Raw genomic sequence first — 17,444 nt, 5'->3', positions numbered from 1 at the left:
GACGTTCCTGCTTATCGCAAGGGTTCAACATTTGAAACAAAGTACGAAGTATAGCAGTGAGGAAAGAATTGTGGAAAAAGTGGATTTTTTTTTTTATTTTGCAAAGGTGTGATATGAAATAGAGACTATAGCAGAAACAGCATACATTTGGTTTTATTTGTTATCTTACGATCCTGTAGTGTGACTGTATCATCTGTAGTTGTTGCTGTGATGGCTGAACTGTCAGGTTAATTTTTAAGGTTTATATTGTTTAGCATTTAATTGATTCTGGCACTTCCGAGTATGCTTTACCCTGTGTCCTCCCATTACACATCTACGAGACAAGCACTGTCTTCATTCTGTGTTTTGTGGAAATTATGTGCATGGGATCCTTGTAGAAGGCTGCAGGTGCAATTCAGCCTTGAACTTGAGCAACTGCAGCAGGTATTTTAGTTGTTGCATATTCTATGATAGGAGATGTAAGGCTATACCTCCTTTAACTTATCAGATTAAGTCACTTTGAAATGTCTGAAATGCACTAAAGCCTCCTCAGACAAAGCACAGCCTGTATTTATGAAGCAGACTTTGTCCAGAGCCAAGAAAGTAACAGGTTTGATATAATTTCTTCAAAATACTAGCAGCAATTGAATTGTTTCATGGGCTTGCATTACCTGCCAGTTTTCCTTTGTTTGAACTAAGGTTGTTTTATAATTATTTCAAGGGGATAAAAATTGTTCCCAGGCTGAAAGTCAGTATGCCAGGTTACAGCCCAGAGCAGGCTTTTATCAATAAATTTTATACAAACCTGAAAAAACAAGTTTACAATGGAAACACTGACAGAATTTGAGCTATACCAGAACTGGTAAGTTACTGCTTTAAATGGGTTGGAATGATGAGGTTGTTAAACTGGAACACCTTTATGAATGCGACACACTGATGACAGTTGCTGGAAGTTTTGGCAGCAAGACATGGGTTCAGCTGAAGAAAACGATCACTGCAGTGTGTGGGGGAGAGCCCTGTGGGCAGAGACACCTCGTGGGGGCCTTCCATGGCCAGTTTGCGCGCTGGTGCCGGTCAGCTGGAGTGGACGTGGGGTTTTGGTGATGGGCAGGCAGTGCCGCAGGGGAAGTCTCTGCAAGAGCCGCCTCCATGAAATCCTGGGTTCACGTAGAGCTGTTGTCTGTGCAGGATTTGGGCGTCCTTGCACTGTTCTGATTATGGATCAGAATCTGCGTACGTGCTCATGTTGGGTTTTTTGAAGAGATTTGTAGGTGCCAGTGCTGCTCCCTTACCAGAGGACAGATCAGAAGTTCCACAGATGCACGTTTTAAATGAAAAGTTGTAGTGATTGCTGTGTCGGTCATAGGGCTTTTTCTTGGTTTTTTTTTTAATCCTCTCAGGAGAAAAGGAAATGGAAAGTTGGAGATTTGTATCTAATTTTAGAAGTGCAATGTTTTCTTTTCACAGACTTATCATCTGTTGATTATACAAAGTTTGATACCTTCTGATTTGTACTTTTTAATGTTTTTGTCAAAGCAATCTAGGTACACATCGAGGAATTTTTTTTAGGTTCAGAAGACCCTCAAAGATGAGTGACAGTTACTGTTCTCAAAAACACCGTACATTGATTTGATAAACCTGATAGGGGTGAATGTGCAGGGAAGGAACAAGGATCAGTAATTGTGTAAAACATGTGATGTCTCTTGTGGAGATTTTTCAATCTACGCTGGTAAATAATTATCACCTGAACAACATTTTTGTGTCGATGGGTCAGTGATCTGTTTGATTGCAAAACTTCTGGCTTAAGACTGGTGAACTGCACCACAAGAATTCTGTGAACTGTTAGGCGAAAGCCAAGCAATTAACACTGTGAACTGTTTTAGTGGGCATACGGTCATCGGAAATGAGATTCTCCAGTGCAGAGCTTTGTCGAAGGGGGGAGAACTGGAGTGTGTGCCTCAACCTTCTGACACCATTTCCAATCTCTTTGTGTCTTCATTCAGCAGCACCCTTCCCTGCTGTGACTCGTAGACGTGAGGGCATTTCTGTCTTGTATTGCCTTTGTGTGCTTATTAAAAAAGAATCAGCAAATCTGTTGAGTGCATGTTTAATGTAACACAGATGTGGGCACACCACCGTTCATCCTGCTTTACAGATCTTCAGCTTTTTGTATTTCATCAGTGTTGCTTATTATTTACAGAATGTAACTTGAGACAGTAGAACAAATTTTTAGATGAAAAAACTCAAGTTGTGTGGAATGTTTTTAGCTGTCCAGACCAAACAGACCAGTTTGCCAAGGGGCTGATGGACGAAATCAACGCGATTTATGCTAGCTCCGGTGACACTTAGTTGAAAAGCAGCCGACCTTTTTATCACCGAGATGAGAATTATCTTTTATCACCAGGATGAACATTGTAGTGTGGAGGAGCAGTGGGGACACTGAGCACTCTTCAGTACTTCTTCCATTTAAAAACAAAACCAAAACTTAAAACCAACCACAATCAGACCCACAACTCAGAAATTGCCAAGCCCTCCAGAAATTCACTGTGGTACCCAGTACTTCTGTAGTACCAGTATTTTCTCTCTGACCTGCTTCTAAGCCAGACATTAGAAATCAGTGTTGGCTGGTGCTCAGGTTTCTACAGAATTGGTCTGATTAAAAGGCCCCGTTCTTGCCTCATTTTTGCAGTAGTCTTGCTTGCAATGTTTCAGATACTACAGAATATTAGAGAAAATAGCACAGCTGAATGTTTATCTAGAACGTGGTTAGTGGTGTGGCTCGCTCCGTACGGATGGTATCTAACTTTCCTGAATGTGTGATAGGAAAGTGTCCAAGTAAACAGTTACTGACTGGCCCACAATTAATTAAAAACTGTGCATTACGCTTCTGACATCCACTCTTTAAACTTGTCAATAGACGGCACAGGTGCCGTGGAGTGGTATAACAGCCAACAGGGGGGCTTCTTGGATAAGTGAAACTCAACTATTTTACTGCTTTTGGAGGTTACGAAGTAGGACAGCAATATGCCAGTTATGCTGGTTGGAACTCTTTTATTTCTTTATTTTCTTTATTTTTCTCTTTGCCTCAACATTTTGCTTGTCATGAAGGCAAACACACACTTCTGTTTACTACTTTGTAAGAAATAATTTAATAGGTAAAAACACTGTACTTTTTGCAAGTGAGGAAAACTATGTACCTCTATGCAGCAAGCTGCAATTTTCAGTGGTATTTTTTAGTTTGGATGCATAATGCTGCAATTAACTAATGAACGTCTAACCAGAAATGAAAGCAGTGCAGCAGGACAGGTAAAACATCTGTCAGCAGAGGTAAAACTGCAAATTGACTGATAACATTTTACTGGCACTATTAATGACAACATTTGTTATGGTTTCTTAAGCCCTTCCTCTGTTTTACATTCTTTTAGTTGGACAATTTCCACTCTTCATTTCATCCTCCCTGCTGACAAACTGACTTTCCCTCTTAGCATAACCATAATTCAGCTGAAGTGAAGTCAGGTTTCAAGTCCTGAAGTTTTTCTCAAAGAGATCAGTGATAAGCTCTATGTCTGAGCCACTGCAATTTGTTATCCAGGGATGTAGTAATCTCATTAACAAAATCAGAATTTACCAGATAGATAGTCATAATGTATTACAAATGTAAATTGGCTGCTGTTTTCCTCTGCTGTGCTGCAAAGCCACTATCTCTGGCTTCTGCACCTTGTCTGCAAAATACTTTGTTGATACCAGACAGAGCAATGATAGCCAGAGTGCTCTGAGAGGCCAGTCCCCAGTGGGCGAGCAGCAAAGGTGCCAGTAAGTCACAACAGTGTCACAGACTGAAAGGAAAACGAATTTTAGTAGGGTGCATGGGTTGCAAGTCTGGGAAGGGCTGCTGAAAGGGAAAGGTAAGAAAGAAACAAGGCTCCGGAGAAAACATCTGCAGAAAGTAAAGCTTAGAAGGCAAGTGCTCTTGGGCGCTATTGCCAAGCAGCTGAAAATGTGTTGTTACGTGGGATTTTTTGTGTCTTTTGATCAAAAAGAACAGAAGTGGTTCCTTGTACAGGATCTTTACGAAGCGTGAAGATGCGAAATAGAGAGCACTGATCAAAAATGGTGTGTTTGACTTGGAAAATTAGTAGCAGCAGTAGCCTGAAAGAGGAATAAAAAAGCCTAAGCAGACCCAGGGTGATGCTGCTGGGAAAGGACAGAGAATAAAGCAGGGCTAGGCAGGCTGTAACACAGTTCTTCAGGGGTAGGGCGTTCCAAAGCTTAAAGGAATTCGGAATATTATTTTTTAACAAAATACTGCTAAGGGAGGAACCTGGCCTGCAGTTCTTTAGCACTGTGGCCAGTATCAACCTCTGATGTCTGTTAGGCCAAACCTCTGTGTCTTTTTATTATTGTCATTTTTTAATAGACACACAAGAAAGGTAAAGCATGCTAAACCCTACTATGGGTACTCTAATTAACCATGGATCTTTCTTTTGTCCTAATTGCATGTTCCTATTTCTGTAACCCTTCAATTTTTAAACTACTGACACTGCCCATCGATGTGAGCTCTATCTAGGTTGATGCACTCTTATTTTCTTTAGAGAAGTGAACAGAAACAGTCAAATCATTAAGACTCTGCTGATAAATAGATCCCAAAATCTGCACACAATATATACTCAGTTTAGGTCGCTCTTGTTCCTATTACTTTAGCACACTGCCCCTTAATTGTAAAGGAAAACTGGAAGACATTTTTTTGGAATGGTAAAACTGTATGAACTGGCACCATGGCTTCCAGATCAAGTATTACAGAATTTCTGTGCTGTATTTGTGAAGACCTTGTATTTTTAAAGCCTTTGTCACACCTCATATTTCGAAATAAATACAACTTTGTGTACTGACAGGTTGAAGTGGAAATAAAAGCACTGCTGTTGCACTAAGTAATTTCCCTGTATGTATTTTGTATGTAGGACACAAGCGGAGAGAGTGAGAAAGCCGCGTTGCTGTAGAGGACCTCAAGGGCTCTTGCCCCGGTATTTAGAAAGTCAAGCAGAAGGCCAAGAGCAGCTCTTCAAACTGACTGACAACATCCAGGATGAGTTGTGAGTACTGACAGTCACTTCAGTTGTGTTTCCTGCCATTGTATCTTCATGTCTTTGGGGGAGGAGGACTAAAACCACTTTACATATGTGCACACACACACAGACACACACACCAGCACTTCATTTATTTTCTCTTGGTACCGGTTAGCAGCACAGTGTGAGCACCTGATGACTTCCACAGCAGCCTGTCCACCGGCTGTGTACAAACATCCCCGTGGGGGCCACAGGGCTCCTTTGCTTCACTTGTTGCTGACTGCCACTGCTCACACAGCACATACAGACCCTGTAGCTCTACCCTTATCCATCCCTTATCTTCTTACACCCAAAGCCTAAGGGAGTGACTGGAGGTTCCCTGACAGCAATATGTGAACCACAACTAACCTGCACAGAATGCGCTCTGAGGTGGCTCTGGTTTAGATGTGAGAGGCACTAACTTGTACATCTTAGTCCTAAGCTACGGCTGTTAACAGTTAATGACCAAAACAACTTGCAAAGTTGTAGGTTATTTTTCCTCAAGAAAATTCAATGCTGAATAATTTGAATGGGTAATATGCTAAAGGCACATCTACATTTGAATGTCCTGGATATGGTTTCATAAAAGCAAGTTAAGAGTGTATGTTATTAGTGCCCAGGCTTGAGAAAAAGAGACACCAAACAAAAACAAAAGACAGAGTGAATGTATGGGAAGGTATCTATATGTTTGTTTCTACAGGAGCTGTCAGTTTGTTGAAGGGGAGTGTTAAGGCATAATTTTGTATGTTGGAGTGGTTAAGGCATAATTCATGATGCAGCCCTATCTCTACCACAGCTCCCTGAACAGCTGTTTTCAGAGGAGCGTAAGATACTGTGTTTGCATCAAGTATCCATTCAGAGTATCTGCCAAGACAAAGTAGTGAAAATGGTTGATGGTGAGGCTCCTGGAGGGAGGTACCAATTCAGCAGGGGGTCTTAATGTCACCCGTGTTGGTGATCTGGCTCTGAAAGCCGTGTGCCACTCTAGATTCTGCCTTCAGCTGCTTGTGAGGAAGAGTTTGTCATCTGCCGCTTACTTGCAGCCCTGTGATCTTACACTCTCGTTATCATTTTCGTCTCATTTAAGGGTCTTTGTGCATATACGGTCTGGCTCTTAGGTAGCGAGAACTGAAAGAGAGCAATTTGTGACCAAAAAATAATTGCCAACGTCTTGCAAGTGTACCCCATAGGGAGAGCAGTGGGCTTTTGTCATCGAGTCACACTTCACTCACTGTGACGTTCACCTCTAGAAACATCATTCAACAAGAACACAGTGTTTCTTGTCATGGAAAATAAGTACAAAATCATGCCTCTGACTTTTATCCTAGTATTATAATCAGAAACACATTTAAAGACCTGATTATTTGCATATTTTCCTTCAGAGTTAAATCCATAAAAGGGGCTTTAATACCTTGCTCTACTGTTCTAACTAAATGTTTCCACATTTTTTTCCAGTTAGGCTCACTGTTTCACTTCTGGAAAATATTGTGTAATTACTTCCTGATGTTGTTAAAAAACCCACAAATTCTCCAGAGATCTGGTTGCTTCTACTTTGTTCTACTGGATCATGTTTCATTTAATTTTTCATTTTATTAATTTGAGATCTTCTTAATAGTGTAGCAGTATGTGTTTAAAAACAAAAAAAGAAGTCGTATCTTGCAGTAGTATGTTAAAAGGTTAAATACCCATTTTGAGAACAAGACACAGAGAAGAAAGTAACAGTTGGCAAGAGAAAATGGGTAATGATGCATGACTCAAACTTCGAACAAAATATAGAGTTTGAACTACAAATTAGCTAATGTTTCTTTGCATCACCATTAAATCACCATTCACTGTTTCCATTCCTCAAAAATATATACATGACGCCACTAAAAATCTTCTATGGAAAATTAGATCTATAATCTGTTGTTCTTATGGAGAGAGTGCAGCCCCGCAGCCTGGTTACCCAGTTGCTTCCACTGAACTTTATGGTAGCTTTTAGCACCTCAGTTCTCCCTGTGGCTGGAGCAGTGTCCGTCAGGGGAACGGCCGGTCTGCTGTGGTGGGTTCCCAAAACCTCCAGCTTCTCCGCTTTGCTGCGACCATTGCAAAGGCCGGCGATGCAGTATTAGGGGGTTCTGATCATCACCTTTTCATGCTCTTGCCCCTCTGGAAAAGAAGCAGAGAAAAGGACGTTTCCTCTGTTGTGCTGCTGGTGGAAGCCTGAGCCACACCAGAGCTTGGATCTCTGTAAAACACTGTACTTGCTTTTATGTGCCTGTGCTGAGCAACAGGACTTACTCTGCAGGCTGTAACTCTGCTCTGTTTTCAAATTAAGTTTTCTATGACACTTCATAAAAAATATCCCTCTCCATCCTAATTAACTTATTTCAAAGACAAAACCTTACCCTGAAGTGTTTGAACTCTGATGGAAAACCAAGGGGCAATTGTTAGCTTCAGTAACTGTGCTGTCTTTCACCTAGGCTTTTTTAAGATGAAGTACACATTTTTGTCCATTTTGTTTCACTTAAAGAAACACAATGCAGTTATCCTATCCCATAGTTTTATGCAAAGGCAGAGCTGGGCAAAGATCCTACAGGCCTTTGTGTTAACAGGCTGGCTGTGCTCACCTCAGCAGCTGCATGAAAATATAAGTTGTTAGTACGCGTGTGCGCCTTTCTCAAGTGTATGGAAGGAGGGCGTTTGGCAGCTGACGCGGCCAGGAGGCACAGGGCAGGGAAGAGCCAAGTTCAGTGCAGAACACCATCTTTCAGAGGACTATTAATAGAAAATAACTGGAATTATTCTTCTGTACCACAGAAAGAAACTGTGATCTGACCTCTTGAAATACTTTTGGCTATTAAAATTCCATTTATAGTTACGGGTTTATTTGGATATAGCGCAGAGTAATTTGTGCAAAGTGTTACTTAAATGGTAGAGCTAGAGGTGCTTTTCTCATCCCCCAAAAGCTCTTCATACTGACCGTCTTCATTGATTTCAAAGACAGTGGAGTATTTCGCAGAGCGTATCAGGACAACAGCAGACAGACTTGTACAAGCAACAGTTCAGAAAGTAGGAACTTTTAACCTGACAGCACGAGAATCTTTGTTTTAGAGATACGCTTCGACTGTTACGGGTTGTTGCCAGAGCACGATTTAGTTAGGTATTCATATGTAATTTTCTGAATTTTTCAGCATATAAAGAGCTCACTAATGAGGTTCATCTCAGTAGTAATCAGAAGCGGAGATGCGTTTGTGTGTGAAGTATCTATTTCGCTTTTGCATTCCTTACTGCTATTCTTTTACACATCAACCTTTTCAGCCATCACAATTCTCAATATTCTTAATTCCTTCTTTTCTACCTCCACTATTCATCACTCAGCCTAATCTCTCAGGGGAAACCTGCTTGCTGCTTAACCTTTCACCCCAGTGTTAAACAGCTAATTTCTCTTTTCTAGCTACTGATCCAGGCAGCAGGCTAAACTTGTTTTTTGTTTTCAGAGGCCCAGGAGGTGTGTGGTAGAAGCAGCACAGTAGGTTTACAATGTGTAGAAGGACAGTGCTCTCATCATAAATGTCTGGAACCTTTCGTGTATCAGCGATGGCACTGAACTGACAATTAAACTTCACTATTAGGACGTGCAGTGTTCCAGTGCAAGGAAATTACGCTCCTTAAGTCTTGTTAAAGGACATTTTTATATGCACTTTCAATGTCCAGAGCTAGAAGCCAAGCGTTTAGCGCTAGTATGTGATTTACAGCATGATCTTTTTGAACTGGTGAGAGGGTACTTTGTCAGCCTGGTTGGTTTTTTTTTTTAGACCAGGTTAAATTAAATGCAGATGAATTGTACATGCTACGCAACTGATTTTTCTGGAAGACTTCTTGAGGTCATTCAAAACATAACAGGTGAAGACATTCATTAGTTTATTAGATCTTAGCTTCAAGTGAATAATGTGGGGATTTTGCTTGGTTTTTTTCCAGCTTCATAGCAGTGGAGAACATAGACAGCTACTGTGTTCTCATTTCGTCTAAAGCAGTTTATTTCCTGAAGAGTGGAGATTACACCGACCGCGAGGCCATCTTCCTAGAAGTCAAGTATGATGACCTCTACCACTGCCTTGTTTCAAAAGACCACGGGAACGTGTACATACAGTTGACGAAGAAAGCTGTTAATACGAGTAGTGGTGTAGCAATGCCAGGCCCATCACAACAAAAACCAATGGTAAGGATCTAGCACGTTTCATTCATGCAGAGGGGGTTTCTTTTCCCCCTTTATGCTGTACCGGTGCTGTTTGTAGTCATTAGCGCTTGGGTTCCTGTGCTGCATAATAATTAAAACTTTGTTCTGTCAGTAGTGAAAAGAGCTGCTGTGAAAAAGCTTTAGGTGACAGTAGCACTTGCTCCCTAAACTCCTGAGAAAAGCTGAAAGCAAAATCTAAAATATTCCTGCAGGCAGCAAAGTTCCAGTAGGAAATGTGTTCCTCCCTGAGAAAGGCTTTTAACTTTACAACACATGCATGAAACTGAAGTACTTTGCAGTCTATTTACTCTTGTCTTCTCTTCTCCCCCTCAACACAGTAATTTTTTTACTACAAAGTACCAAGACTGGAAATTTATGTCACTCATGTAAAAGTTAATCAGAACTCTCACTTCTAAAACCTAATTCTAAAGGATGGATTGGTCTTTTTTTTCTTCATTACAGTAGTTGCTCAGGGGTCTGTTTTACAGACAAGGTTACAAGCTCACCCCTGACCCAAGTCAGTTTACATTCCAAACAGACAAGCCAGATAAAAGGTAGGAGGAGAAGCAAAGGAAATAACTTCAACTATTGCAAGAAGTTTCTGCTCTCATCCTAAAATACCTCTCTATTTACCTGTCTCTCCATCTCTCACTCCTTCCATCTCTCAGCCTCAGCACTGAGAAGGAACCTCCACTGAAACATTTCCTTATGAGAGACTTAAACCTAATCCCTTCAGTTAGTGAAGTGATAAAAAAGAAGTATGTTCTGCTTTAGACAGTAGCAGTACCACATTAAGAAAAACCCTGTTTCTTTTTTGCAGGTAAAAGTGAAATCTGAAGTTCTTGCAGTAAAGCTGTCTCAAGAAATAAACTATGCAAAGAGCCTTTATTACGAACAGCAGCTTATGTTAAGACTCAGTGAAAATCAAGACCAATTAGAGCTGGACTCTTGAAACCTCTTCCTTACTGCCAGAGTGACCTGTGAGCATCACTGTGGAGCCACGGTCTTGTGTAACGCGAGAGTACCACATGGGAAGGAATGAGCGCAATTTTACTCCTTAGCTAAATGGAATCATTGTGCGTAAGAAAACCAGTGAGGTGGGCTTTTTTTTTTTTCCCCCTAAGCATTAGTTGTGTAACAAAGATAGAGCTCGGATGCATTTGGTTCTTGGAGAAACCCTGTATTTTGCTAACGTGTATATATGTAAAAGTGTTTCATGTAAATAAGAAAGCAAAGAGCAGGGTGTTGGTATAAATAGAAGTCTGTTTACTGTGTAAAAATAATTAAAGAGCTATACTGAGTCTTGCTGCACTACCTGAAACTAGCCTTTCTTTCCTCCCCCCACTTGAGAAAGCCGATTTACACAGTGCAGGAATGTAGATAAAAGTTTAAAAAAATAAAATAAAATTAAGAAGTAATTGCACCTGTTAGAGCACAAACATCCTGGAGTTTGAAACTTTCACACTGTTATTAGGGTGCGTTGTCTGGGGTTGGTTGTTGGGGTTTCTGTTTTTTTCTTCAATCACTGGTCCATCTCACTGCACACATACCTGGTGTTCCACTGAAATGCCATCCTTGTTTTTAGCCAAAACTCTAAACACACCACCACATTTTGTTAAATATTGCAGTGAGGAGTCACTAATTCACTTGCATTTTCAAAATATTAGAAAACAAGCAGTCAGTTCTGAATACAGCATTCAAACCTAGCAAAGTCTGCACCTCTGGAGGCCCATGCTTCTAAGCTGCTTTTAAAAGAGTCCAAGTGAGCAGCCTTGGAAATTAAATTCCTTAACATCAGTTCTTCCCTTCACTCGGACTATGTGTTGTGGAGCTGGTAGGTTCATGTGGAAATGCTGGGAGGGTGTGGGGAGAGGAAAGCACTGCCTCATCTGTCTTCCTGACAACTTCTTCAAAATTAAACATTTAAAATAACAATAAAAAAAAAAACCAACCACCACAAAAACAACCATGGTCTTTCAAATGTTGTACATCAAATCAGTATTCATCTTGCCACCTGTAACCAAGCTGAATACTGAGGAATGAGTGTACCTGACCTTTATTGACAGCAACCAGGAAACCTCACGGTCATGTTTGCCCCTAGAGATGGCTCAGCAGGGGATGCTGCATGGCTGCATGCACTACAGCACTGCACTGTGCAGGGTTCAAGTGTGAATGCACAACCTCCCTAAGACTGCAGAGTAACCTGCATTCTCATAGGGTTATTCTGTAAGTCTGACACAAAAAGGAGCCCATGATAGCTGTACTTTGAACTTGGGTTACATTTTAATATTGTTTCATAAAAGCATACAGGAATATTTTTAACTGGTTAGAATTAAAGCAATGGTCAACTCCTGTAAAGTGAAAGGCAGTGGATTATTGTCTAAGGTGAAAATGTGGTATCAGATGATGTGTGTACGGTCTGTGATAGGAAATCAAAGTCCACAAAGGTGAATTTTGCAAATGAAACTGATTTAATGCCTCACTTTTGTATATGTCTCTAATTTTTAAAAGTCAAATAAGGAATTCAAGAAGCAGATTAACTCAAGAACACTTCAGCTTGTCGGTCCTGTTGGACTCTGCTACCCAGACTCCTTGCCCCTCTCCCCTGTAAAATTCAGTGGTTGTAGCTGCTCAATAGCTGGGGAAGGAAACTAAAAAGTAGTTCATGGCTCTGTGTTGAGAATTTAGAGAATGGCTTGAACACAGCACTTTTCTATCGCTCAATATAAGGAGCTGACACGCACACACCCAAACAGTAATTGATGGTGCACCTTCTGAGTTACTCAGGGAGCCACAGTAGATAATGGATGTAATTTGTCATTTGTGTATTGATTTTTGGACAGTACCTAACCTGTTCTTTTGAGTGTTGATCACGATTAAACAGAGCATTATTTAACCCTTTGAAATGTGTGCCCAGAGGTGTATGAGTACCACAGACCACAAGTGGTGCAGGTGAGTGCAGTAAGTTCTGATACTGGTCCTGATGCTCCTGTCACAAACAGTGGCTGAAGCTGCTGACTCATCCAGAGAGAAGGCCAAGCTGTCTGCAAAGGGCATGCACATAGCACGGGTTACCAGGAGTGAGGTACAGCCACAGCTGAAGGAAGCACAGTGCCTCATGAAGCATTCCAAAAGAAACTGAATCTGTACTTGGTTTTTTGTAGAAGTGCAAATGATGTTATTTACTGATGGAACCAAACTCATTATTTGAATGCAGAACTGTTACTGTGGAGTTGTTATTGCTGTTGGCACTGGCAACAAAATTACTCAGTGAATAAATAGAACTTTTGGATTCCAGGAGCCATATTCCAAAATAGTTTTCAGAGGATGGGGAGTGCAGAAGCATCCAGCTTTCCCTCAGAGTCTTAGGAACTAAAACACAGGCTCCAAAATGTGCAAAGGTGTTCATGTTAAGCACCTTATGGAAACAGAATGCAGATGCATGGATCTTTGAAGGAGATGTCGTCTTCAGGTGTCAGAAGCTGGTGATGAAGACATCAGTGATGAGAGGCAGTAGCAGTTCTGTCCCACTGCCAAACATACGGCCAATAAAAATAAGGGGAAGTAAGTTAATATGTACACAAAGGTGGTAATTCTAATAAAGATGAAATAAGGCATCAAAAGTTACCTAAAAGAAAGAGACATGAGAACTATGTAAAAGTGAAATGATAATAGAAGTGAAAATAAAACAGACAGCTGAGGAGGGTGGGAGGGCCTCACCCTGCAGTTGGGTTTCACCATTCACCCCGAGGGCCAGGCTCTGTGGGTGTGCCATAGACAGCAAAGGCAGTCTTTCCTTCCTCCCTGCTCCCTCCCTTCCTTCCCCCTCCTTCCTTCCCTGTTGTGTCAGTGCTTTCATTTTGGCAGAGAGAATATAAATGGCAAAGTGGCCCTCATCTCCAAACAGAGAAACAGTCATAACACTTCCCTGTGACAAGGAAGGTCTGATCCGTTTGTTCTCCATTTCCTGCATAATGGATTATATGAATGCATAATAAATTCATCTGTTTTCTCATCAATAGAATACTTGCTTTCCAGGATCTTACATCAACTATATATTTTAACTTTTTTTTTTTCCTGTATAAGTCATTTTAACATTGACCTGCTTCCTGCACAAACCACTGGATGATGACTCTGCTTCAAATAACCTTGCTTGCTGTGCTGCTTTGCTTTGATGAACATTTGATGCCATCATGATGATTTCGCCTCTGTGAAAAAGCAGGTTTTGAAGAGCATAGAGTGTTCAGGTCACAGGCTGCTGCAAAGATTAAAAACAAAACCAATCCACATTTTAGTTAAATCATCAGTTGTTCAAAATCTACTTGTTCAACTCGGTTTCCTACCAGGAGTAACACTCCGTGTGTATGTGCAGACTTCACACACACGTCCTTATACTTAAATGAAACCAACACTCATTCATTTATTTATTTATTTACTTACTTATTATTTAAAAAACACATATATTTATCATTTGAAAGGCTTGCCAAAAACTAAGAAAAAACAAAACAACAAACACACAACAAAAAAAACCACAACAAACCCTATTACTCATTAAGCACTGATTTTTTTTCCCGTTTTCCAACACATTCTGATGTTGATATAAAAGTATTCTTGGAGCAAAATGCAGTTACATAAGAGATGCATGCCTACTTCATTGTATCACTTCTATTAATTATGTTATTATTAACATATTATTAAATATTGAGGTTTTCTTCCTGTAGCTGACACACTACCATGCACACCTCATAAAGTTCTCCTTGTGGACAATAACCTTGCACCTCAGGCCTACCCTGGTCTGACTCAAAAGCGCTAAAAGGCCATGAGAGAAGCAAACAGTTTTCCTGTGCATTTACATTTTGGGACAAGGACTGTGTATGGGAGCTATAGCACTGCTGTTTCTATACACTGAAAAATGCCAGGAAAAAAAAGTCCCCTGGATGCTGCAGCTGTAGATAAAGTTTAAGAAATAAAAAGAGAAACCTGTTATACCAACTGTCCCTCAACGCTGACACAGCAGCAGCAAACATTACCTTTGACCTGGGAAACAACTGACAATCAGCAGTACAAACCATCAGCACAGACCACCATTTGCAGGCACATACACTACACACACCTATCCCCCACTGCCCCCCAGTCGAGCCCCTGCTACAGCCACTCTGACACCAGGGAGAACACCACCAGGGATGGTGACACTGGACTGCCTTGTTAGCTCTGTGGCACGAGAATCCATTACTCACAGCACTCACTCTGCGGTCCTGAAGCACAACAGAAGTTGCTACTCGTACATCTCGCTCCACTGACTGATGCCAACTGCTGATCCTGCCCATTATAAAAAAAAATACTTGAAACCAATCCAATATCCACCTGGAGAAACTATAGAAACTATCTGCTAATAAAGCACTGTGAGCAAAAATAAACAGCTGCCAAGTTCAGAATTGCACCAAGATCACACCAAGAGCTGACATTTATAAGCAGGTTTAAGAGCTAACTTCCTAGCCTTGAGCTTCCCAGTTTCAAATGTTAAATCCAAATAACACACAGACCTTCATTAACCTTTCTTTTGGGTAGTAGTTTGTTTGTCCTCTCCTTCAAGCACACACTTGCAGAAGAACATGTATTTATACACCAGAAACACATCACAAGACATACAGAAAGTCCCACAGCATCAGCAACGATGGATGCTCTCTGAACTTGTCAGACAAAGCGGAGGCTACGCACCTATTTGAAATACCACCCCTCTGAGATCCGCACCTCAGCACTGCTTGTGTGCCTGGGCCTCACCTGTATGTTCAACCACAGCTTACGGTACTGCTGCAGCATCGATGTGCTGTGGGTTCCTGTGGGAGTTTGAAATAACCCACACGCAGCACAAGAATCCGCTTTCGCACCATGCACACACGAGCACACCTTCTGGACTCGCTTTAGTAACTGGAGAATGCAGGGTTCTCTGCATCTTTCACGCACAAATGCTGAAATACGGGCAATTTGCAACAGAAACCATGCCACTGACTGACTGGTGGACAGTGCAAGCACAGCACAGTGCCTGCATATTCCACAGAACGAACAACAATCTTGCTTTACATTCAGCAGCACTTCTTCCCACTACCAGCACCGAAGCAGCACTTGCAGCTTTCCACCTCAAGCAAGACACCCAGAAGAGCCTCAGCACTTGCTCTCCCAGAAGACAAGCAGAGAGGAGGTATTTCTGGAGGTATTTCTGGAGCTCTGGCTCCTTTTCAGAAGAGAAATGTTTCCCTTGGCTTGTGAAAGTTGCTCAGGCTGAGAGCGGTAACAGGCTGAAGAAGCCAGCTTTCCATCCCCTGTTCCATTACTCTTTTTGATTGGCACTTTAATGAGGGCGCTAGGGGTCGACCCCCTGCCAGGGGGCCGGTTCATGCCCCGTTTATCTCACAGTCCATGTAAGACTAAAATAACACGCCAGGCTGAGTTTCACTGGCTTGTGATCCAACAGCCCACCATGATGGATTGAGTGACTGCAGCAAGTTGGCAGCTAAAGTGTGTTGTAACAGTATCTTTCTGTCAGCACAACACAATGGATTTGCTGATTCCCGGGTTTTCCCAGTGTTCACCATTACCATCGGCTCCGAATTTTCTAAAGTTCATTTTCCAGGGGGCTGCAAAGTGATAATAAATAACATTCCAAAGGTTACGCCAAGCTTTTCTTCCCCTCAACTGTCCTACTGCTGACAAAATAGGGGTTGTGGTGCCAGCTCTACTACATACACAAGAACGGCCATAAATTCACTTGCTTTTCCAGAAAGGGGGCAGCTATACTGCTCTTTTCGTGTGAGCTCGTTCTGCTAGGCCAACACATGCTACACAGGACTTTTCACCCCCGAACGCAATCCAACGCCAGAGGAGGTTGCTATGTAAAGCAGCTCTCTTCAGAAGAGCTGTCAGCTTACCTGGGGGCTAAGTTCAGAGGCTGCAGAAACACGGCTAACAAGCCCCAGTCCCTGTGATCATCTTACTCATGTCCTTCTATTAATGAAGACCTCATTTCTGTGCTGTTTCCTCAATATCCTTTTCATTCCCCTTGCCACTGTCTGTGAAATGAACAACTTGCCTCAAGCACTATTATTTTCGGCTGTTGTCATCCCAATCTCTCCCAGCAAGAATGAACAAAATCAGCTCCACAACAAAAAAGTGGCTGTTCACTTGTTGTATACAGATTTTTGACAGGACAAATTTCAACAAGCTAACAACTCTCCCACCCCTCAAAGTCAGATTAACACCCCACCCCCGGGGCTAATAAATAGGGAGGGCGAATGCTGTTTTCCTTGCTTACGGGAGAACAACTCTGCAGATCCATATAACTGTTTGTCTACACTTTTCCATTTATTTCAGGCCTTGCACAAGACAGACTAACAAAGCCAAAAATCTCTCTGAAATAAGCTTTAGAACTTCAGCTGCCCTGATGTCAATGCATTCTGATATACCTCATTGTGGGCATCCAGAATTGACCCAGCTTCACCCTTTTCCATCTCTGGGACTCTAGATCCACCTAACTCTGGGTAAAATCATGAACGATACAGCACAAACAACCCAACAATACAGTTTTTAATTCACCACGCTGAAGAAACAAGCCTCACGAGCTGAAGATCTTCATTTGTGAAAGAGAAGCAACAATCATAACTACAAACTGGACGAGCAGCAGCACACAGGGTTGCTACTGGTACAAGTCTTTGCTAGTGTGGAGCGTGTAATTAGTGTAATTCTTTGCAGAAGTCCTCCAGAGAATCCAGCCTGTGGTTCTGTGCACCCCAACACCGCAGCCTGCAGACACATTACTCATCCAGCTTTGAACTGCCCACCTCCGAGACTGCCAACACCGCCGCAGCAGAGCAAAGCAGATGATGTGCTGTGAATGCGGTCTGAAGCTTTACTGAAGCTGCCAGCGGTCAATCTACCTTGCCAGCGCAATTCCAGCTTGTATCTGCCTACACGAGTTGCTTCAGCCAAGCCCAAAATATTCCTCTGGGGAGAGCTAGATACTTACACCTTAGCCCAGTAATGCAGAAGAGGGCATACTGAGCCTGCAGCCAGAAAGCCTGGGAATTATTAGGAAAAATGAGTGGGTGGGGGAGCTCAAGGGACCAGTGGGAGGATGCGGGAAATCAGTA

At 41.9% G+C, this 17,444-nt stretch overlaps 1 protein-coding gene across 1 annotated transcript in view; it reads left to right on the top strand.

Annotated features, from left to right (window-relative positions):
• LOC104547618 (vacuolar protein sorting-associated protein 13D-like) overlaps positions 1 to 10,335 on the top strand; it is a gene marked incomplete at its 5' end in the record, with an annotated part of 77,594 nt that extends 67,259 nt beyond the window's left edge. The window contains 3 exon segments of the mRNA XM_010193398.1: positions 4,938 to 5,069; positions 9,042 to 9,282; positions 10,121 to 10,335. Of these exon segments, the coding sequence (XP_010191700.1) occupies positions 4,938 to 5,069; positions 9,042 to 9,282; positions 10,121 to 10,252 (505 nt within the window).
• Positions 10,336 to 17,444: the final 7,109 nt, after the last annotated feature.

This window comes from Mesitornis unicolor, unplaced genomic scaffold (assembly GCF_000695765.1).
Source record: "Mesitornis unicolor isolate BGI_N332 unplaced genomic scaffold, ASM69576v1 scaffold8941, whole genome shotgun sequence".
In the NCBI taxonomy this organism is placed as follows: domain Eukaryota; kingdom Metazoa; phylum Chordata; class Aves; order Mesitornithiformes; family Mesitornithidae; genus Mesitornis; species Mesitornis unicolor.
The sequence above is the reverse complement of the archived record's forward strand: the minus strand, read 5'-3'. Positions and strand labels throughout refer to the sequence as shown.